We start from the raw sequence: 24,925 nt of genomic DNA, 5'->3' as shown, positions 1-24,925 counted from the left end.
TATATGAAGACATTCCAGAATAATACAGCTGTGTCTACTCCAAGAAGCTATCTGCAACTGATTCCTTCTGGCAAAGGGGAAAATCACTTTTCTGCAGTGGAATCTCACTGGGTATATCAACCACACTTCAGGGCAGGCCCCATGCCCAGGAAGAGTCAGTCAGTCAAAACAAAACAAATTCTATGATATTTTTGTAGACTTTCTGTTTCATTTGGGGCATTTTTTTTTGTCTTGTCTTTTGCATGTTTGTTTTGATTTTTTTCATTTTTGCAAGGTTTGTTGTTGGTTTTATTTCATGTTTTTGTTTTTGAAAGACAGGGGAAAAAAGAACTTAAAATCTAATTGTTAGGAAGGATCTGAGAGGAACTGGGAGAAATGAAAAATTAAAAACATGATCTAAATATGTTGTATGAAAAATTTTCAGTAAAAAAATCCTGAAAAAAATAATTATGAATCAAAATAAACCTCTTTTATAAATCTTCCTATATGTGGTACTGTGTTAATTGCAACAACAACAATAATAAAACTGACTCATGTCAATAATTTTTATATTGATTACCTGTTGAGATATTTTGGATACAATGATCAGACAAAATACTCTTGAAAACAAGTTCACTTATTTTTTAGCCTATTCCATATATTTACTCGAAAACAAGTGTTTTACATTAGATTTCTACTTGGCAGCACTGATAGAGACATGAGAGAGTGGTGCTCACAGGCAAGTCATAAGCATTCCTATGGTAAGACAAACCCTTCAGTGCTGAGGATGTCATGCTGAACCCCAGTTACCCCTGCCTCCAGGAAGAAAACAAAACACTCCGGGCAGTGATGCGTGACCTTTTGGTTCAGGTACCTAGTGCTGCACTCCTACCTGTTCCCGCTTTTTGTCTTTCAGTGGTAGACAGAATCAGTGTGTATATTTGCTTGTTACACAAGAAGAGATCACTTTATTTTTATGAAGGTGTTGCTACTATTTTTGTTAGCAGTATCTCCTTGCATGTCGGCTGCCTTATTCCCAAGTCAAAGATGTGAGCAACACTTACAAACAGCAGTATTCATATTAGCCCATACCCTGTACTGTAGACCAGAGCACTACTAGCCAAGTGTTTATTTCCTAAGAGTTCAGAGATGCAAGTATGCATGCATACACACATACATACAAATTAAAGGTAATATAAAATAAAGCATTGCTTTAAAAAGAAGACAGTTAATATTCCAACATGGATGAGAGAGGGTTTCGTGAAGATCCACCCCTAGCTGAGGAGATAACGGCAACTAATGGCTGTCAGAGGAGGGCAGTAGTTTTTCTTTTGGGATGTGGCCACTATATGGTTGCCTATGCTCCTGTAGAAGGTCCCACATCCATGCACATACAAGCTGCACTAATTAGACTCCATCAGTCACTTAAAAAATATAAAAACATGAAGGTAGAAGTTCTGAAAGTCTTGGAAGAAGTAGGAAGAAGGATTTGGGTTGAATATGATCAACATAACATTGTATTCATGTATGAAATTGCTAAATAATAAAAAATCCCAAAATAGAAATATTTTCTGAATATTTCTGGAATATCACCATATGAAAGATAGTATGTCTGACAAAGACAGAGAAAGACATAATCTAAAGCATCTGAAATAAAATATCTATTCATCTAGTATTTAAATTACTGAGATTAAGGACCCCCACTTTTGACAAGACACCAATTCCATACCTTCATTCTAGCGCATATATATACAAAATCTTATAAGAACCACTGGCTTAAAGAACAGGCGACCTGCCAGGCAGTGTTGGCGCACGCCTTTAATCCCAGCACTTGGGAGGCAGAGGCAGGTGGATTTCTGAGTTCGAGGCCAGCCTAGCCTACAGAGTGAGTTCTAGGACAGCCAGGGCTACACAGAGAAACTCTGTCTCGAAAAACCAAACCAAACCAAACCAAACAAAACAAAAAACAAACAAACAAAAAAAACCAGGTGACCTTGAGTACATAATGCTAAAATTTTGCAATCTGCTCTGTCCTAACCTTCTTTCCAACAATGAATGCTCATGGAAGAAAGAGTTAGCTAGTCAAGTCTACCCAGAAAAAAAATGATCACTGAAATACACCAGCTTCTGATACCATCAACTTACCGTGAACACTGCCCAGGAAAGGGCAGAATGGCCTCCTCCATGAAGCAGCAGCAGGACTGGACCCTCAGAACCACTCTTGTAAACTCGAAAAGTGTATGAACAGTTAAAGACAATAGATTTAAGGGTTTGATTAATCATAACAATACTTATTTTTAAAAAGACAAACAGGATATAACAACTATATGAAAACTGCAGACTTCCAAAGAAACTTTAGATGTTTCTGAGATATCAAGACTGTTCTGAAGCCTGCTGCCAGTAGGCCTTCTTTTCAATGAAAAATAAGTATTTTCTTTCCCCTGAAGAGGACTCAGTACTTTGTTTATAGAAACTAAGTCATTTCGGCTTGTTGGACTCAGAGTATTATTTTCAGGAATTTAATCCCAATCCCTTCCCATGTGTCAGACAACTGCAGCCAAAAAAGACTCTGCCGAAGGCTTAAAGGTAATATTCCAGACTGTGTAAGGCACTGGTGGGGATAAATAGACCATTCAGGAGCTACCCAAGTCTGACAGCCCCTGTCCTTAACACTGAGCAGTCTCTGAGAGGATATATCCTTGCCAGTTTCATTCTCCACCTCCACATCTTCCATTGACTCAAAGTACTGACTCCATGGGACAGGGGTAAAGTCCCGCTTCCGTCCAGGGCTAAGGAGAGAAAGAAAAATGAGAGCTGTTTCAAATAAAACAGTTATACATAAGAAGGTAAAAATCTTGGTCAATAGATACTAACTGTAAATCTGAAATGAAAACAGCAAAAGAGTGTTTTCTCATAAAGACACAAAGAGTTCACAAAGTACCATATACAGTATTTAAATAGGTCCAAACAGATTTAAGAGTAAACATTAAGATTTTATACAATTGACAGGCATGGTAGAACATGCCTTTAATCCCAGTACTTTGGAGGAAGAGGCAGGTGGATGACTGAGTTCAAGGCCAGCCTGCTGTACAGAAGTGTACAGTTCCAGGACAGCCAGGGCTACATACTGAGACCTTATCTCAAAAAACAAAACAAAAATATTTTATACAATGAAGTAATTAATGTATTTTAATTATGGATAAACTCTGATTATCTATACATGTTATAAAATCTACTTTTTTTCACTGACCCTAGTACATATGTTCATTCTTCTTAATTTACTCTTATTGTAATGATCCTTAGTCAATATTTTTTCACATTAATCTCAAACTTTTTTGTGTTCCTTTTCATTTCCCAATCAGCCAAAGACTGCCTTCACAGAAGACAATCATGATAGCAGTGTCTAAAACTTTTAGGAATGTATCTGGAGAATTGTTTGCACAGTAGTAATACTTTTATAACAACCTTGATTGGCAACAGAATTAAGAAGAAAGAATTGACCTTTGAAAAGGTAACCAACACAACTCAGGTCAGGGGTGTTTACAACATGAGGAATGTCAGACCGAATCAGAATCCATTCTAAAGGTGAATGAAGTCTTATTTTAAATTAAGAACTACTTTGATAGGTCAGTGCATATAAAATCATTTTATGTCAAAGTGAAAGTCATTATAAACCCAACAAAATGAATATATTATTTCTATTTCCTACTATGCCTTTGGCAGAGAGGAGCAAAGCAAATCTGGCTTCTGCCTAATTCACAGAGCCTTCACTGTGATCACAGACCAGGTTTAGAATCTAATAAGAGCTGTGGACACTCCGTTTTTCAAGCACATGCACACACACTCTGGACCACACATACAGGTCCAATACAATTCTACTAAGAAAGTCATTTGCAACTGAATTAAGGGCCACAGACCTGAACTTTGACCCCAAACAACCTATTTCTACAGAAAAGAAGAGAAAAAGAAAATGATAATATATTTTTAAAAAAACAGTTGCTTGACCTGCAATAATTTTCTACCTAATAAGTTTACTTTTATAACCCAATTCTATGTTTCTTGTGTGACTTTAAAACACAGTACTTAATTTCTACAAGCTGAGCCTCTCTATGTCTGATGGGACTGTACTGTCAATTTTATACAGGCTGGTATGAAGATTAAAGTAGCCCTCTCACTACTCATTACTCTCAGACTAGTTTGCTCTGTTTATACATTTTCTAAAAATATTTTAGTTCTATATTTTAGTTCACCTAACTTGGCACTACTGTGAGAACACTGAGAGCAAGAACATTCCCCATGTATTCACAAAGCCTGACACATCACTAGTTAACATCTGTTGACACAATGAAGGGAGCCAATGTGAATACAGCATTTAGCTTGGCGCCTCAGTTTATAGCCATTGTTACCACTATTAACCGGCTTGGAGGCGAATAAACACAACCCCCTTACTTAAACCTAGTAAGGTCTCCAGTAACAGAAAATGAAACGCTATACAACTATAGCAATCAAGCCTGTAGTACATGAGTAAGGATTAGGATCAACTCAGTCCAGAAACAAACTCTAACAGAATCTGATTCAAACAGAGACAACAGCAATTCAGTGGGGGAGGGGGGCACAGAACAGTCTTCCCACAGATGCTGGGGTTACTGAACATCTATAAGCTATTCTAGAAATCAGTATGGAGAACACTCAAAAAGATAAAAATAAATCTACCATATAACCCAGCTATGATTCATTGGCATATGCCAAGGACTAAACATCATCATTGCTGCTCTATTCATAACAGCTAGGAAATAGAAGCATTGCCCTTTAGCTGACAAATGAATACTGAAAATGTCGTGTGTGTATCTGTGCATAAAATATATATATATACGTGTGCATACATACACACATATACATATATATACATAGTGGAATACTATTCAGTCATAAAGCAAAATGAAATAATGGAAATAATGAAATTTGCAGGTAAGTGGATGGAACTAAAATATATATATAGAAAGAGGTAACAAACACCCAGAAAGACAATGTAGCATGTGCTTTCTAATCTGACGCTTTTAGCTCCAATTCTTCAGATGTGGGTATACAACATAGAACAGCAATAGAAACCAGGGAAGTAAAAAGAAGCCATGGGAGGACACACTAGAGATAGCAAGATACAAATGATTTGAAGGAAGAAAAGGAAAGGAAGAGGAGGGGGTAACAAAATAACAGTAAGGATGTCTAAAAAGGCCACAATGAATTGAAGTCTATGTGTATACATATATAGTTTGAATGACGTTTTCCCATTTGGGCTGACAATGTTCCCCACAAGAGCCACAGATTATCTAATAAAAACTAATCCCAGATCTGAAGTCTCTTTTTGAGTTGTTGGTCAAGGAAGTTCCAGAGACTGCCAAAGCAATATAAGCTATTGCTGTTGCCCTTGGTTGTCTCTAAGAAGATGGAGTTAAGTCCCTACTGCTGAAAGACACCATACACTTTGGACACTGGACCCCAAGAATCTGAGATGGATCTGACCTAAAAGTCTTCTCCCCTGAGGACTAGCTCAAGCAGAACTATATGGTGCCATGAAATCTTCCACGAGAGGGAAGCAACTCTTAGTTGTACCTATTTGTGACACATAAGCCACAACAATGACCAGAATGGCAAGATATCCCTAAGGATACAATAGTGGTACTCTTTATCTTGGTGGTAACCAGCAGCTCTCTAATTGAACTTAAGGCCTGTTCAATTGGACGGAAATCATACTTGATACTGGAACCTAGCCAACAACCTAAGGCTATTGAGGTCAAGGATCTTAGAGGACCTACTGCTACCACCGATTTCTGTGCTCTGCTACTTTGCTGAAAGTGATTTTAAGAGCTATGAGCTTTGTGGTAAAGTCTTCAAGTACACAGAATCATACTGTCTGCAAACAGGGATAACCTGACTTCTTTTCTATTTGTATCTCTTTGATTTTTTTCCTTACTTGACTGCTCCACAAGGAATTGAAGTATTAGAAGAATAAGAGTGGAGAAAGCTGACAACCTTGTCCTGTTCCTGACTTAAGAAATACTTTGTTGTAAAACAGACTACCAGTCTGCATAAATAGCCTCTACTAGGCTGAAGTATGTTCCTAATACACCTAGTTTCTTCAAAACTTTTTTCATCATGAAAGAATGTTTAATTTTACTGAAAGCCCTTTTTGCATCAGTTGAGATATTCATGTGATTTTTGTCCTTGATTCTACTTATGTGAAGAATTCTATTAATTGATTTGCATACTTGGAACGAAACCAATATGAAGGTGTGTGTTGTATGATCTTGTGTCGTGAAATACGGTTTTATTTACGTGTATATTTTATCATTGAAAGTAGCTTACAGTTTTCAATTTTTGTTATTTATATTTAATTTTAATTTTTTGAGACAGTGTCTCACTCTGTAATCCTCCTCCTACAGTCTCCCAAGTGCTAGAATGACAGGCGTGCAGCACCATACCCTGCACACAATTTTTGTTTTGCAAATATTAGTTTATAAAAATCAAATGCCTCCCCCCCAAAAAAAAGGAGCAAATTAATGGTAGATTAGAAAAAATTCCAAATAACTTCAAAACATAATTATTTTACTTTAAGAAAAAAAGAGACCTAGAAAGACACTCTAGACAATATGTGTTACTATTACTGGTTATTTTTAATGGTTTTAAGTTTGTGACACTGAATATTACATACACATATATTTAGATAAAGCAATTAGATAATTAGATTAATGTTCAAGATTATCACTGCAAAAGAAGAGATAACTATATAATTTCAAAGTAACAATCTTAATCTTAATTTCAAAATAGAGATATGAGTGGCTGATGATTCCTTTTGTCTCACTTACTGCTAGTTATGTCTAGTGTCTACAAGCAACAATTAAATTAGCAGTAGTGAGCTTTTCTGGTACCAGGATGTAAAATATCACTTCCAGTGTCTGGCAGCTGCCTAGGATACTGAACTTGTAGGTTGTAGGTCTTTCCTCTATTTTCAAAGGTAGCAATCAATGCAAAAAGTTCAAATCTCTTCCAGCCTTTAGTCCCTTCTGTCTTCCTCCTCTTTAAAGATGTCTGTAATTATTTGGGCCTATATAGATAAATCAGGATTGGGTTTTTTGGAGTTTTTTTGAGGTCAACTAATTAGCAATATTAATTTTCCTCTGCCATGTAAAAGGGACATTCACAGGTTTCAGGGTCTAAGATTCTTCACCGCTATGGATACTATCACTCTTCCTGGCACTCTACCTGGCACAGTTTCTAAACTCTTTGTAGGATTTTAGAACAAATAGAGTAATTTAACTAGGACTTTTCTACTCAACACTATGGCAAAACCCTAAATAATTCACTAAAAAAGTTTAAAATCAACTTTAGTACATTGTAGAAGACCAACATGAGTTATATACTATAGTTAAAGTAAAAAAAAAAAAAAACCCTAAAAGTAAAATTAACAGAACAATCCTATCAAAGTACCACTATTAAGAATACTAGGAGTTGCAGGTGTGAGGGGTATAGGTGAGATGTCTTAGTTGGTAAAAGAACTTATTTCAAAATTCTGACTAGAGTTCAATTTCCAGAACCCCATGGAAAGGTGGAAGGAAAAATCTGACTCCAAAGTTGTCCTCTGGCCTCCAGATGTACAGGATGGCATGCATGTCCAACCTTCAATAACAATAGTAAATATACATTTTTTTCAATTTTTTTAAAAAATTAAGCAATACTTAAGACTGGCTGGAAAGATGGTTCAGGTGGTAAAATGCTTGCCATGCAAGCATGAAGACCTAAGTATAGATTCCAGCATCCAAGCAAAAGTCAGCCACGATGGTGTACACTTGTAATCCTAGCGCTCAGATGGAGACAGGTGGATGTCTAGAACTTACTGACAAGCTAGCCTTGACAAGGCAGTGAGTTCCAGATTCAGTGAGAGACCACTTCTTAAAAATAAGATAGAAGGCTGCAGAATTGATTCAGCTTTTAAGAGCAATTGTTTCTCTTGGAGAAGGACCCAGATTAGATTCCTAGCACTTATATAGTGACTTATAACTGTCTCTAACTCTACTCCTGGGGGTCCAATACTTTCTTCTGACCACTATGGGTATACAAGCAAGCATACGGTATACATACATACATACATACATACATACAGGCAAAACACTTGCACATATAAAGTAATAAATCTTTTTTTAAAGGTAAAGAGTGATTGAAGACACCAACATGAATTTGTGGCTTCTAAACACACGCACATTAACATTTATGCAAACATAGTCAGATACATCCATACACAAATACTTAGAATAAATAACTAAAGAAATGCAATAATGCTTGTACATAAAAATCTATATAATCTATCTTTATTTGTTATCTCTAACAGATAAAAGGAGAAACACTTATATCCATAGATATAAAGATCTAGTACTAAGAGGGAAAACTCTGCAAATTAATCTACAGAGTCAAAGGAATATCTAAGAAGATCACAGCCCACTCCTCAGTAGAAACAGACTAGCTGGTCCCAAAAATGGAAGGGATCCAGAAAACCCCAGATAATTTTTACGAAAATTACAAAAGCTGGAAGCTTCCTGATTTAAACTTACTATAAAACTACAACACTCAAAATATGGTGAGCTAGCTCACAGACAGATACACATCACTGAATACATCAATGACATAAAATTTGAAAACTCAAAGATAATCTATTTGTTATGGTCAAAGAGGCTTTGTTTTGTTTTTCTTTTTAAGATGTAAAGATAATGCTTTAGGAAAAAGAACCCCCACACTCCAAAATGTTAGGATAATCTGTTATCCATTTACAAAAGAACCAAGCTGGATCCATTCCTTATGTCACACACAAAAATTAACACAAAATAGAGCAGTCTTGCATGTAAAAGCTAAGAGCATAAAACTCTTGGGGTTGGGGCAAAAGAAAGAAAAAAACATTCGCATTCCATAGGGGCCTCTTGAGTTCTCACTTTATGGGCTACAATAGAGATAAACTTGTACTTTCATTTGCTTACAAATAGTCTTCAGTTTTTCTCTGCTAAACAGCTTAATATTCTTCAATTTGTTTTCTATCTTCCTGAATCTTTTTTTTAAAGATTTATTTATTTATTTATTTATTTATTTATTTATTTATTTATTATGTATACAGTGTTCTGCTTGCATGCATCCTGCAGGCCAGAAGAGGGCACCAGATCTCATTATAGATGGTTGTGAGCCACCATGTGGTTGCTGGGAATTGAACTCAGGAACTTCCAGAACAGTAGACAATGCTCTTAACCTCTGAGCCATCTCTCCAGCCCCTATCTTCCTGAATCTTGTTGGCATCCTATCTTCCTTGACTTCTGACTTTGTTCCTTTTTCTAAATTACTTTACTACAATTGAGTGAGGTTTTGACAGGCTGAAGGGACCACAAAGGTAAACACACATTCATTTCTACAACTCTCTGGGTTTTAAAACTGACAAAACTACAAGGAAGAGAAGTTAAAACACCTTGTCTAAAACTGCAGAGAGCATGTGAGCTGGAGCTCTCAGGTCACTTTCTTAACAGTTCTCCACTTGGTCCTCAAAACAATATGAGGTTCTTTATTTTTGAAACCATCAAAGCTGGCAATTCTAAACCCCAGAAATCCTTAGGACGATGTGAGGAGAAGCTCGTCCTGCTGTAGGGAAGGAAAGGTAACAACAGGCAGGAGTAGAGGTTTGTAACTGAAATGATAATGATGGGACCGAAGTGGGGTATGAAGTAAGAAGAAAAAAATCAAGATCTGTCTCCCCAGTTTATCTAATGCTACTCCCAGACAGAGAACACAGGAAGCACTTTTAAAAGAATTCTGTGATAAATACTGAGAGACTGTCCATGTAAAAATCCTAAGTCCTAGTCTTAAGTTTTTGTTGGTGGTGAGAATATTAAATTATCCAGATATCAGGCACTATGGAGCCCAAGTGGAAATAACGGTGGTTTATATAAGGTCATGCATTTAGACAGGACAGGGGGCATGCAGCAGGAATGCTCAAATAATGTGGCTCCAAGCAAGTAAGTCAAACTGTACTCCACTGAAAACCATTTCATATAACCTGCTGAGTCAGACAACATAAAAATAGTCTTTGCTTAAAATGCATAAACGAGAGACTGCTGCTGCATTGCAAGAAAAGCTGTGATTTTATACCTTTGATAATCAAGAACTCCACTTTAATTTAGGAGGAAAGGCCTATACTTTGTTCCACTACTCACTCAGCACGAGGACAACGTAGCCACTAACTTCTTTTGCCAAAACTGGACAGGATAAAACATATTTTCAATGAACTAGAATTACCTATGTGGGCTCACTAACACATTACTAGCATAACCTTGACTGTTTTCCTACACTGTACAAGGCTAGCCTCGTATCATTTTGAGGAGGCTCTGAGGTGGCATACAGGTGGAATCACTACTGTACTCCATCAATTCTCATAACATTCCTTTTCAGATTTAAGGTACCAATGTTTTAACAATGCAGGTGGCCAAGAAACAGTTCTAAGTTGACTGTGACTACTTGTATGAGAGTGAACAGCAAAACCAGAATCAGAAATTTCAGGATAAGTGGGAGACACTCTTGGAGACTGATATAAAGTGCTCTTCTAGCCATTGAGAACCGAGTGGTTGGAGGGCCAGGTGTACAGTCGAATGAGGTCAGCAGATGTCAAAGGTAAGATGGTTTTACGTAAGCATGATGTGGTGTGTGGGCTGCTGTTTGGTTTTAAGAAACACTCCATGGTCAATGTTCCTGTGAGGCACAGAGAACTATATTGGTGAGAATGATTCACAAGAGTGAAGACTAAATATAAAAAAGTGTCAGGAGCGCTGTGTTTTATTTTGCTCCCCTTTCCCTTTCTGCATGCACTCGTAAGTGAAATATGATCACGCCAAAAGAGCTCTATAAAATAATGAGAAATTTTTATAACTAAATTGAAAAAGAACTCTAAGTGATAAAGTATTGACACAATTTAACTGATAGGTCTTTTTCTTAATAGGTCATCTGATGACTGATAGTGCTTTACATATATACAATATTTTCTTTATTCTCCTAACAACAAAACAGTGATTAATTGCAACTCACATTTGATGGAGGAACAAATACCATTCAGGAAACATGAAAACACGGCATTTTCTCCAACAATTTAACACTGTCCACTCTAAATTTAAATGGGAGGGAGGGGCCATAGACTTACTTAATAGAAATGAAATTTAAAACTGTGATTTTTGAACCAGTTGTGATGGTATGCACCTATGATTCCAGCACTGGGGACCATGAGGCAGGAGGATCATTAGTATACAATAAACAAATTTGTATTAAATTGTGTTATACATTATACAATGAGTCTGCATACATAGAATCCCATTTTCTCCTTTAAACTTGAGTAAGATGAGTTTTACATACTTTTACTCTAATTAGTGAGGCCAAGAAGGGAATACTATTTTGCTTTTTAAAATCTATCTTCATTCTTCTACAAGACAGTAGTACTGAACATTGAAATAGAGCTGAAAAACATGTCTGTGAGCAAGTCCACGCCAATCCTTTTATTTCTGTATGGTCTATGAGTTGAGAGTAATGTCTGAAAGCACAGGAAGAGACTGTTTAATGACATGAAAATTACATGATCAAGGTAGGAACGTGCTTTGGATTCCAATTCAAACAGTTGTTTAAAAGAAACAAAAGAAAAATAGGAGGTGACATTCAAACCTCAGTGGCTCCAAATAAAGTAGTATGGGAGTGCAAGTATGTTCGCTGACGGACTTCCTTCACCCTGTAGCAGTAGAGCGAAAGAGCTGCAGCAGACACTCTGTGAGGCCCTTCACAGAAAAGCTGCTGATCCTGCGTATAAACGACAGGTGCCACAAAGACAGCCAAAAACAGGAACAAAACAGAAAGGCTGCACTGGTCTGTTGGGCTGGGTGTGAGCGTGGGTGTGGGTCCGGTTGGGCTGAATTGTGAGTCTCATGTCTGTTGCCTCAAGGGGCTGGTGCTCAGAGAGGCAGAAGCGTGGGAATTTGACTGAGTTAACTCCACACTGCGCCAGGTGGACACTGGGCTGTGAGAAGCTGCAGGGCTCCGCACCTGGGTGGAGAGAACACGGTCTGGGGCCCTGCAGGGGCTGGAGCTCTTGAGTTAGGGATACCCGGGCTAAGGGGAGGCCAGGAACTGACTGGTCTCAGCCCTTGGCCTCTCAGGCGACACTTAGAGGCCGAGGAAGGATGGAGATGGTGGGGAATGGGCTGGATCCACCCCCAGCCAAAAGAGCAAGGGGGAGAAGATGAGCTCCAATGGCGCCCTACAGGGAATGAGACTCTTGGTCATGGAAACTCGCTTGGCTGGGTCTTGGCTGGGTCTCCATGGCTGGAATGTATAGAGGTCAGTGTCAGGAGGTTAGAAAGTGGCTTGATAGTTGAAGACCTTCTCCATGGTTCCCCATGGCAGGCCCCAAAGAAGAGAGGCAGTCCATGGTCTTAAAATGTTTATTGTCATGGCGGAAGATGGATGAAGCTATACCTTGTGTTCTCAGGGCGGGCCTAAGGTTAAATGCCTTTTGCAAGGAGGAGGGTCTAGGAAGGAATGCTTAATTGGCTATGCCCTATGGCCTTTAGGTATCTCATGAATATAGAGATGTCTTGAGGCTCTGCAGCCTGTAGTCACGCCCTCTACCTGTGCTACGTGACCGATGGCCACAAGCCACTCTTTGGAAGGGGTTGTAGAGGGTTGTGGCTATGTGAAAGGAACCAGTAGGCCCAGGAGCAAGGCCAAACTCCTACCATCCCTTTAGGGTCTCTGGGGTTCAAGGCCTGTGCTTGACCAGGTACCCAGCTGCCTCTCATGGCCTACTGCCCCACACTGGTCACATAAAGCCTTAGGATTTATTTGAAATGAGTGTTATATATTCACCAATCACATTTATTAAAAGTATTTCTTTAACTTGCTACTACAGAAAGAAAAAAGAAACAAAACCATTTGCACTCTAAGAGTTTGTATTAATTTACCCCACCCAAGTTTGTCATAGTGACAATGAAAAAAAAAAAAAAAAAAAACCAATTTGAAACCAAAAATTTTTTATTAATTTACCCCACCCAAGTTTGTCATAGTGAAAATGAAAAAAAAAAAAAAACAACTAGTGACATACAGAAATTAGCAGTGGAAATGACATAGCATGTTATGGGTACTCAGGTGATGGGGAGAGAAAAGGCATGAGCTAGAGTAGCCTCAGAGAGCTTCCTGAGAGTAGGTCTGTATAAAGTGAGGAAAGGGGAGCGCAAGCAAAATAAACGCAGCAGTTGGCACATGCAAAAAGCCTTCAGTGGGCTGACAGTGTGGCTCAGTAGAAAGGAACATGAGTGGCATGTTTGCTGTCTGAGTTCAATACTCATCAAAAACCAATAAAGAATTTTAATGTCACTGCCTGAGACATAACTATGGAGAGCTTTTGATGCTTCCATTTAAAAGTGTAATGTTTGATCTAGTTCCTAAGCTTGGCAGAGTCACCAGTGTGTAGGCGGCACCTCCTTACAAAACAGTTTTCAGTCAGAGAATAAGAGATGAACAGGGCAAAAACAGAAAAAAATAAGATTCTATAAAATGAAGCTACTGTGGAAATAACTGCTATTAGACAGTACTCTCCTTTATGAGCGGACTTGCTTTCAGGTTAGAATTAAAGAGGAGAAGATAATCAGGAACAGATCCTCTCATTAAAGAGACCAGTTACAAGCAAGATCTAGCTTTAAGTCTTATAAACTTATAAGGACTACTATATGTACAATCTGGTGAAAGAAAGCACAAATTCTATTACTGTATAAAGTTAAACAAACTTTCATAAGAAAGTAATACAGCTCTGGTTATGACATCTTCAAGGCACCAGAGAGGAAATAAGATTATTCTTAGTCTATGGGTAAAAATTGGTCTCTGCCAATGGTCAGCACTTAACAAAGTATCAGAGAGGGCTGGTGATAAAGTGCGTTCCACTCAGCCTGGTGACCGGAGTTCAACCAAGGACCCACACAGTAGAAAGGGAGAACCAGGATTCCTATAAGTTATGCTCTGCCCTCCCACACGTGTACACACATGCAAACTCAATAAATAAATGCAAAATTAATTTTTTAAAGGCACTACAAAAAATATGGCAAAAATTCTATTCTAAGGAAGCTCTTGAGGATGCGACAGATAACAAAGAGAAGGATACCAATGGTTATGTCAGATGAGTGTTATATCTACAAAGACACAAAACAGCTACAATGCTGTGGTTCCTCCTAGGAAATAACCAAATGAAGAAAAATATACAATCAACCATGGCAGAAGGGGAAGGAGAAAATGTTTAGCCTGAGAGAACAAGAAAAAAAATAAACATAAGTTATATATTTTAAGCAAAGTTTCAAATATAATTAGACATAATAGAGTTGAAGATCTGCTTAGAGTATTAGTGTCAATGCTTATGAACTTCACGAGCCTGCCCTAGTCACTTGTCACAAACTCTCTAGACAAGTTTAAAGAGGAAAAAAAAAACAAACAAACAACCAGATGGCTGGCTAGGAGTTGTAGTAGGATTGGAGTGGCCATTACTAGTAATAAGAACACACTCTTAAAGTAGATGCTACAATTTGAAAAACTGTATGTAATTTGAATCAAAGCATTAGAAATTATCTAACTTAAATTTTGCATTAGGGAAGAAACAAATAGGTTCTGCTACGTAGCCAGCAAGTTTTCAAATTCTGCATATAAAGATGGCTCAGAAAAGTTCCTTTTTATAACACTGAAAATTGGATTTAAACTATTTGGTGTCAAAACATTCCTTCTATGATACCATGATGGTTGAGGACCAGGCAGAGAAAAAAATAACTAACCAAGTTACATGGCTTGCTAATGGCAGAAGATAAAAAGACTTGACAGTAAGCAAAATCAGTCTTTCTGGTGCAATTTGAAATGCCAGGAGTTCTCTATACATTCTCTTAGTGAATCTTCAAAATATATTGCTAGTATATGCTGGAGATAGTAGTCATTTGGAACATCTAAGTGTGGCATCTAATCTTTTAATGACTCTATTAATTAACAGCTTCTTCTTCTTGGGACAGAAAGTGGATCAGCAGATAAAGGGGCTACCATCAAGCCTAACAAACTGAGTTTGATCCCCAGATTCACATGGTGGATGGAAAGAATCTCCTCTTGCAAGCTGTTTTCTGACCTCCATATGTACACTGTGGAATGCCCACAAACTTTTTAATAGTTTCTTTTCTAAAAGAAACTATTTTATAACCTGAAATACCTTCCCTGACCTGCCCCTAACTCCTCTCAAATTTGCCTTCAAGTGATATACCATGGAAAGGTTTAAAAATACAAAATGAAAGCTAATTACTCTTTTGGAGATGTAAAAGAGTAGGTGTGCTGACAGTAGGCAACAACAGACCTTTGGTCAGATGATTCCAGGGAAATGTTAAGTTGCTTAAAAAGTTGCAATAAGAGGGTGGAAGAAGGAATCAACTCCTTTACCAATGGTGCAAAGAAAAGAAGGGATTTGTAATTAAAAAAAAAAAATCAGGCTCTCACACTTGCTAACACTGGGACGTAGTAGAAGTCAATGACTATACTCCATATAGACATGTCTAAGTGTACAGTTCTTTCATTCTTTTCCTGACATGGATGAATCAGAACTGGTCTGAACAAGTCATACTAATTGCATTCCTATGCCAATGGCTTACAAAAATTAAGATGAAGCAGGCAAAGTATAGCAACTATAACTACCAACCACACTGTTATGAAGCAAGAAAAAGAAAACCCACTATTTTAATCATGGCAAAAGAAAAGATGACTAAAGCCATGGGACTGGGTGGGATTGTAATAAAGGCATAAACTTTGGAAAATCATACAAATAATAAATATTCACACCAGATGTGGTAGCATACACCTATAATCCTAACATTCCAGAGGCTGAAGCAGGACAGCAAGTTCAAGGATAGCCTAAACTGCATAGTTAAGATCCTGTCTCAGAAACAACAGAAGTTTATTTTATAAAAATTAAATAAGAGGAGCCAGGGATATATGAACGAGGGGAAAGCTATCTTCTCCATTTATTCAATTAGATTACTAAATCTCTTCATATTAAAAATATAGCAATAGCACAAATAAATAAACTAACAGAAAAGGAGAAACACCTCATTAAAAAAAAAAGCCCCAAATCTATGTGGAAATGTGTCACATGAAGAAATGTGTCCTCAATGAGGAAAAGACTTCTTTACTAAAGTGACATTTACATAATGAGAAAAGGTCTTCAAAGAAATAATATTATAAAAATCAGGCAGCCTGTAGTCAGAGCTAAACTAGGGCTGATACTGAATTAGCATAGTTCAGTAAATTTAAAACTGATGTAAAACAAGAAGCTGCAAAGGTAGTGGGAAAAGAACACATAGGAATTCCCTTACAATATGAATGAGAAAAGGACTTTTATGGAACTTAAAATTCAAAAGCAAGAAATTCCAGATAGATATATTAAAGTAATTTTAAGATATTTTTACATGAGAAAAAGAGATGCAAAATAAAAGGGCAACTGAGAAACTATTTCTAACACCAATTAAGAGAAAATACACCTAACACATGAAAAGCTTTAAAGAACTATTAGCAAACTGTTTGGCAATTTCTTCAAAAGTTCAACCTAATTTACAAATGACCTTACAATTTCAGTCTCAGATATGTACACAGGATAGATATATATCTACACAAATAGATATTTATGACACACAATTCCTAAGAGATAAAAATTAAAATACCCCAAGTGTCCATCAACTCTTTGGCGAGGTAGGGGTTATATATTGACACAATAGAATAAATTCAGTCATAGAATGAAATGAGGTATGGATATACCACAGCACTAGGGAGTTTCTTTGTGCAAAATGAAAATGGTTTAGGATTAGTGACGACCACTGTGTAGTCTGGTAGACAGAACAAAAATTAGTTTTATTCATTCATTGAAGTACTAGAGATCAAACCCAGGGAATGCATCATGCTAAACACATGGTCTACCAGTGATCTTTATCACTAGCCCAAGCTGTATACATTAAAAGTATGAATTCGATAGTATTAAAATATAATTTATACTGGTTGGTGGTGGTACACACTGGGGAGTGTAATTTCAACACTTGGCAGGCAGAGGCAGGAGTTCAAAGCCAGTCTGGTCTACAGCGTTAATTTCAGAACAGTCAGGTCAATACAGAGAAACCCTGTCTTGAAAGATAAATATGGGCTGCGGAAGCCGCGGGTTACCATGCAGACATGGCCAAGTCCAAGAACCACACCACACACAACCAGCCCTACAAATGGCACAGAAATGGCATCAAGAAACCCCGGTCACAAAGATACGAGTCTCTTAAGGGGGTTGACCCCAAGTTCTTGAGGAACATGCGCTTTGCCAAGAAGCACAACAAGAAAGGCCTGAAGAAGATGCAGGCCAACAATGCAAAGGCAGTGAGTGCACGCGCAGAGGCCATCAAGGCCCTTGTGAAGCCTCAGGCCATCAAGCCCAAGATGTCAAAGGGCCCCAGCTGCAAACTCAGCCGCCTGGCTTTCATCGCTCACCCCAACCTTGGGAAGTGGATTCGAAGCTACATGGCCAAGGGTCGTAGGCTCTGCCAACCAAAGCCCAAAGTTCAAACCAAGGCAGAGGCCAAAGCTCCAGCTAAGGCCCAGGCTGCAGCTCCAGCCCAGGCTCCCAAAGGTGCCCAGGCCCCTGTGAAGGCCCCATAGAAAAGGTTCCTGCCAACGTGAAGACAGACGGACTGCTGTGACACACCTACCCACACACTATTTGCAGATGGCCAGTGTCCTATGCTGTTTTTACAAATAAAGTCGAGGCAAGATCTGTTAAAAAAAAAAAAAAGGTAAATATGTATATATATATATATATGTGTGTGTGTGTGTGTGTATCTGTATATGTATGTATATATTTGTGTATAAATATAATTTATTTTAATATAATTTTTAAAGTAACCAAACCAGAAACAGAGGGATTTGGTTCTTTACCAGCACAAACTGTAACCTTCAACAAACACTTTACAGTGCTCTTTCTTTATCTGTGTTATTCTGAACACCACTCTTTGACCCAAAATCAGTGAACTAAAAAATCTAGAGTACTGGGTCTGAATGTTGTTTCTGCCAATGATTCTGTGTTATCAGGCAAGACAATGGACATTTGTTAAAAAAAAAAAAAAATGTTACCTGAGCATGTGGGGCATGACTGTAATCACAGCTCCTTGTCAGAGACAGGAGAATTAAGGGTTTACAAGATACTGTCTGAAAAGAAGGAGTGGTCATGGGGGAAAAGCCAAATTAACCCACCCTTGCCCTAGTTTAATTCATTGGACACACACACACACACATGCATGCATACATACATACACACACACACAGACACACACACAAGATCACTGATTTATATGCACCAGTTTGTTTGTTTGTTTGTTTGTAAACATACAAACCTTTAGCCTTGGCTGTTCTGGAACTCACTTTGTAAACTAGGCTGGCCTTGAACTCAAAGATCTACTTGCCTCTGTCTCCTGAGTGCTGGGATTAAAGTGCTGGGCTTACTGCCCAGCCTCAAGCAGAGTTTTTTAAGTGGTACTCTCCTCAAGCAAATCAGGGTTTCCAAGCAAGGACCCTAATCCAATTTAATGAGAGTAGCTTCAAAGTCTGTAGTAAATTCAAACAATTATATATTTGTGTCATCTAAGGACATCTATTAAGGAATTATGCCACCAGGATTTCAGGCCTTACCCAAGAGCAGCACTCGTATATGTAGAAAAGGAATAACTCCCAAAAGCTAAAGACAGATTGAATTCTAGTTCTACCACATACCAGTTGGGTGACTTTTGATCTGACACAAAATTTCCTTACCAATAAATGGGGGAAGAATATCTATTTTGTAGGACTGTAGGTAAATTAAACCAAACCTCGTAATTAAGTTGCAGTGACAATGCAAAACGTAAGTATTACTATATTTTCTATGAATATATTGGAATTTCTAAGTACAGTTTGAAAAACTGAATGATAAGACTCAAGAAAATTAATAAACTTAGAACTCATAAAGTTGGAATAAACAAATGTACATAAAATTTAGTGAAAATGAAACAAAAAATCAGGGCAAAAACTTCTAATTCCAGCACTAGGAAGCCCAGGAAAAAGGACTGCCTAGAATTTGAGCCAGCCTGAGAAGCAGTTGCAAAAATAACCAAAAAAACAAAAGACAAAACAAAACACAAGAACAAAACAAAAACAATCAGTTGGGTGTGGTGGTGAATGCCTACAATCCCAGCACTCAGGAAGCAAATTCAGGAGGATCCAGATCAGCTTGGTCTACATAGTGAGTTCCAGGCCAGCCACGGCTATATAGTAAGACCCTGTGTCCATCAAACCAAGGCAAGGAGGAGATGGTAAGTAAAATGCAAGTAGAAGGAGAAATTTCAAATTAAAAAAAAAAAAAAAAAAAAAAAGATGCTTCGAAACAGACAGAAATGAGATTTGTCAGATCAGGACTGAAAAAAGAATCCTAAAGCAACAATATACACAACTCAAGTATAAATAGGGTGATACCCATGAACCAAATTCATCGTCTCTGTCTAGACACCCAATCGTACTCCCTAGAGCCCTACCAACTAACTTTTTAAGTATCCCTTACTTAGTAGCAGGAATATTTGAGTCTTGGTTGTCACATTTACTAAAATAAAATATTTCCTCTGCCTCTGCCTCTGACTCTATCTTACAGAGCAAAAATCCAGATTTCTAGGACTCTCAGGTTCCTCAACCACAAGACGCAGTGGTAAAATGGGACAGTAAGATATCTTTCAGTTTTATGATTCTAAAAGGAAGAATCTCTTTTACTATTAGCATGAGACTTATTAGAAGCTTATGCACCAATAAGGAAGCAGAAAAGGAAAATATGACACTTGAGGATCACATACAATTCAACATCTGTTCCTCTCTTCATAGCACTGTAACAGAGAAGCACTTTTCTGTAGGGTTCGATGACTGACATACACCTGTAATCTTAGTGCACAGGTGGTTAAGGTAGGAGAACAAACTCCAGGCCAATCTGGGCTACAAGCAAGACCCTGTATCAAAGAAAGAAAGAAACAGGATCTTTCTAAAGCAATATCTTTTCCAGAATAAGTAATGACCTAAATCAATAAAACCAAAGCAATTATTTAAAAGGGATAAAGAACCAGCAGCTATAAAAGTGTTAATGAACAGATTTTTTCTTGGTATTGTCCTCCAATTCTTCATTTTCAGCAAACTTATTTTGATAAAGCAAGGAGTTAAAGTCCATTTAAACTTACCTGAAGCATGTAGAACTGGTTTTCAAAGCTAGCATTTAAATACATTTGTACAGATGAGTACCAGTGTACTGAAAGATCGAATTGTAATTAGAAAACAACAGCCCCTAAGCTAGGTGTGGCAGGAGGATGATGAGCTCAGGATTAGGCTTGGCTGTAAAGTGAGACAACATCTCAGGAAAAAAAAAAAGCAATAACTAAAAAAAAAAAAAACACATGAAAAATAATCATTACATTTATTTTATACGTCAGGCTAATTTTCCAAAGTAATGGTATAGGTCAGCTTCCAAATTTTATTTATGTTAAAAGCTCAATCTTTATGTCTTTTCATGACCAATCTTTATTTAATCTTATAACAAGCCTTCCATTTCACTCTTTCTTATGCCTCCGTCAATCTACCTTCAGTCAATTTTTTTTGTTTTTCTACTATAGATCTTAATCTCTTGGATTCTGATTTTTCCAGCCATGTTAATAAGCATGACTCTCATCTCCTGTACCCAGCCTTCACAGAACTACACCCATCTCTTCTTGCTTTTCGGTCAGTCTGTGGACATACTACTTCTTTGGAATTGAATGTATCTTTTTGGTAGCCTTCTGCCCAGGAATACCAGCTTATCTCTGGAATCCCAAATACAGCACAGACCTCTTTTCTCTTTACCATCAGTAGTCCTCCAAATAGCCAATGACTATCCAATCCTCTCTGCTTCCCAGCAACTCTTACTAGTATGATCATGCTTTCTTCAGCAGGCAAGTATCCTATAACTTGACACAAGTCTTGTCAGGGATCTAAATTTCCAAAATTTCTTTTATTTGCTCAGCTATTAAATTGGGAGTGTAGCTCAGTGATGTGGCAATTGTCTAGTTATGGGTTCCAGTCTCAATACCACAAAAATGAATAAATGTTTCTAAACCACACACACAAGCACACACACACTTGAGTCCTACTCCCTTTCCAGCAAACCGTTTACCCCCATTTTATTGTTAAGTGGCTACTCCCAGTGACTACTTCTGAGACCAATAGTTTCCCTCAGGTCCCATTTGCTTGGCAAAACAAAACAAATGACCAAATCTTCTTTTTTGTCTTCACAGATTTTACCTATCCAGTGCTTCTATTTAACAAACCTATTCCTAATTATTTCTCAGTCTCTGGGTATCAGTGGTCACTGTTCCAAACCCAGCTCTCTTCCTCATCACACCCCACCTATTTCCCTAGCCTCTTGGCTCACTCACTTTAACAGTCTCCTAGCCATGTTCTCTATCTTCCTTAGGCCTACTCCCCAAGCTTTCCAGTTCACTCTCTCATTCTCTGAACCTGACTCTTACACTTCTGGAAACTTTCTCTAGAACCTTCTACTCTCTAGTCTTTGCCTCATGTTTTCTATACCCCTCAGGTGAACGCCTTCTTACTCCTGGCTAACTTACTTGATCCACCAATTCCCTTCAACTTTTCTCTCAGTCATTCCCTATTCCCCTCAACTATGGCAGATTTCTCCACATCTCACCGATTCACTCTTTCTCCCAATTTCATCACTTCTAGAGTTGATTCCTGTCATCCCTTAGATTACCCTTTCATCTTTCTCAATCTTGTCCTTATTCCCCTTCTCTCTCTCCAACAATGTTATCAGTTCCCCAGTGGACTACTCCCTTAGCGCCTCACCTAGTCCCCGAATCAACCTTCTACTCTATCTAAACATCTCCAGGCCATGGCTAGCATTTCCTCCAATTCACAGCGTCCCTTCCCGTGGCACTCCGAATGCCCAGACACCAATCTCCAATGGCCTGGGCCTGGCCTCCTGGGAGAGAGGTACAAGTCACGTACCCCATCCGCATCTTGGCTCCGCTCTGACTGCCCCCGCTGCCGGGTAAAGGAGGGCGAGAAGGTAGGCGACCGAGGTGCATGCTTTTTTCAAGGGCCGACATCAAAGGGAGGCCGCACGTCGACAACTGTGCTCCAAGGTCCGTCCCACGATACGTGCAGTACAACCGGTCACAGCTCACTCCTCTAATGACGCCCAGTCGCCTTTGGACAGCAACCAGCCACCGGCAGCGCCGCCTACCGCCCACTGGCTCAGTAAACCCCACCCCCTCGCCTCAGCGCTTCCACCGGAAGTGCGCAACAGCCTTCGCACAAAGGAAACTGGGTAACGGAGTCTGCGGATCCTCAGACTCCTATCAGCGAACTTGACAACCCTAGCGAGAAGAGGCCTCTTAAAGGCAATGCATGCTGGACAATGAAGTCCTCAACTAGTGTATCAATTTGCGCTTGCGCAGCTGCAGGTGTCCTGGTCCAACTTCGCAAAGGTAAGGAAGCAAAGCATCATGGGTGTTGTAGTCCATTTGCAGGGTCTCTTATTGGCGCCTTCTTTTGGCACCGCTTTCCGGGAACTGTTGGAGGAAGTGTTTTCTCCTGCGTCCCAGGCTTCCCAGCGGCGCCTGTTGCCGGGGAACGCAGGCGCCGTGGGAAGGGATGGCGGGAGCATACAGCTTAGGAGCTGGCACCTGCGTTGAATTGGTGACGGAGGGCCCAGGCTCGACATGAAACAACGGAAAGGCCAAGTGCTTGGGGGCGGCCGTGGGCGCAAGAAGAGAGGTAACTTTATCTGTCTAAGGTTGAGGAAAGCAAAAAAGAGCTAAGGAGTTCTAAGGAGACTTCCACCCGCTCCGATTAAACAAAACAAAAGAGAACGGAAGAGAGATCATCCAGGGAACCAGAAAGTTAAGAGAGATTTTTTTTTTTTAAAGAATGGAAAGGAAGTAGCGCCTGTGGGTCGGTATGTGAGGCCAAGTGAGGATTAATAGATACAGGTAGGAGAACAACAAAGTTAAACGTGTTCTTTTTACGACAAGGATAAGTGTATGTGTGTTAGAGGGGTTCGGAATAGGGGGAAAGGATATAACTATGTCTGGGAGAACCTTAGATGATGAAAGGGTGTGTATAGAGGACATCATGAAATCAGTAACCCATGCTTACTGAAAAAGCAAATAAAACCACTCATGTATATACCTTTCTATTTCTCCGACTTTTTTCTTGGGAAGTGATTGTGTTTCATAAGAACATACTGAAATCTAATCAGGAATCAATACAGATAGCTCTTTCAACTAAAACAATTTGTGTACTGTGGAGTGGAGAAAAGATCTACCATAAAGCTCAGGGACAATTCGTTGAAATTAAAATGTATATGCATATATGGACTGCTCCTTACTTAGAATGACTTGAATCCAACCTAGATCCTCTTAGTTATAAGGTCCTATAAGTGACCAGACAGGGGGCCCTATAGACCCCAGGCTGGCCTTGAACTTTATCTTCCTGCTGTATTCTCTCGGTTTTTTGTTTTGTTTTTTTGTTTTTAAGTCTTCTCTAGATCTTTCAGAAAGGGTACTGACTGGAAGGAAAGCCAGGAGTGTAACTGATTGCTTCATTTACATTTGGCTCATCATCTTTCTGTAATCTAGTAAGATTCAAAGCTAATATTATGGACCCAGAACCAAAAATAGCAAATCTAAAAATGTCAGTCTCTGTCCTTGACTGTATGACCAGCAGTGATGGTGCACACCTTTAAGCCCAGCGCTTGGGAGGCAAAGGGCAGGCAGATCTCTGTGAATTCAAGACCAGCCTGGTGTACAAATCAAGTCTAGGACAGCCAGAGCTGGTTATACTAAGAAACCCTGTCTCAAAACAAACAAACAACAACAAAAAAGGTGAGCTTAAAAATAATGTATCCATTATTTTATCTATTCATTTTACATCCCAATCAATGCCCCCCCCAGAGTCCCGACTCCCCACAATAATGTATCTTAACTATGGTTAACTACGGATTTGCAACAGTATTTAACAAAACTTCCAACTACTGAGATTTAAAAATCTGTCCACTTGTTTTATTGTCTTATGCTTTTCAAATAGTATCTTTCAATTAAAGAATAGTTTGGATTAACATAAGTGACCAGGTAGCTTATTCTATGGCCTGTTTTTCTAGTTACTTCTCAGTATTAGAAGTTTTGTTTATTTTTCATTCAAAGAGTATATAGGGTGTACACACCTTATCCCAGCTCTCAGGAGGAAGAGGCAGGTGGATCTCTGTGAGTTTGAGGCCAGCCTGTTTTAAGTAAGTGAATTCCAGACAAGCCAGAATTACCTAGTAGTATGTCTCAAGAAAAAAAAAGCAAATTCTGTTTTCCATAGTTAGAACAGATTTTAACTCAGTGTGTTGTATTCCTCCATAGGTTTGAGTGACGTTTCACCATCTACAAGCCTGCCACCTCTTGTTGAAGGGCAGTTACGTTGCTTTCTCAAACTTACTATTAATAAAGTCATATGGAAGATTGCGAAGCCGCCTACTTCTGTACTTGTCCGAGTAAGATGGTGGGGAGAAACATCGGACGGAACCCTCTTTTGTCCCAGGGATGCGTTGCAGACTGAGCCAAAAGCTGTAAGAACAACTACCCGGTACGCTATTCGCTGTGGCCCAAAGCAGTTCACCTCGTACCTAACAGGTATGTGTCTTTGTTGTATTGTCTTAACTGCAAACTTGATATGAAACATGCTTGCTGTCAGCAGTCCAGTATCTAAACAGACACCATCTTTAAACTGTCTTTCCTGCCAA

General features: G+C 38.8%; 2 protein-coding genes across 2 annotated transcripts in view; one reads left to right on the top strand and one right to left on the bottom strand.

The window, feature by feature from the left end:
- Nucleotides 1–22,383, bottom strand: part of Ppme1 (protein phosphatase methylesterase 1) — a 47,378-nt gene extending 24,995 nt beyond the window's left edge. Inside the window, exons 1-3 of the mRNA XM_028770722.1 lie at nt 22,144–22,383; nt 2,675–2,768; nt 2,125–2,217 (exon numbers count right to left, since the gene is read on the bottom strand). Coding sequence (XP_028626555.1) covers nt 2,125–2,217; nt 2,675–2,768; nt 22,144–22,244 — 288 coding nt within the window. The 5' untranslated portion in view covers nt 22,245–22,383. The remainder of the gene's footprint in view (nt 1–2,124; nt 2,218–2,674; nt 2,769–22,143) is intronic.
- Nucleotides 22,384–22,717: 334 nt separating this feature from the next.
- The window catches only part of C2cd3 (C2 calcium dependent domain containing 3), a 92,617-nt gene continuing 90,409 nt past the window's right edge, over nt 22,718–24,925 (top strand). The window contains exons 1-2 of the mRNA XM_028770639.1: nt 22,718–22,914; nt 24,546–24,815. Of these exons, the coding sequence (XP_028626472.1) occupies nt 22,860–22,914; nt 24,546–24,815 (325 nt within the window). The 5' untranslated portion in view covers nt 22,718–22,859. The remainder of the gene's footprint in view (nt 22,915–24,545; nt 24,816–24,925) is intronic.

Source organism: Grammomys surdaster, unplaced genomic scaffold, assembly GCF_004785775.1.
Source record: "Grammomys surdaster isolate TR1022 unplaced genomic scaffold, NIH_TR_1.0 203, whole genome shotgun sequence".
Taxonomy (NCBI): Eukaryota; Metazoa; Chordata; class Mammalia; order Rodentia; family Muridae; genus Grammomys; species Grammomys surdaster.
The sequence above is the reverse complement of the archived record's forward strand: the minus strand, read 5'-3'. Positions and strand labels throughout refer to the sequence as shown.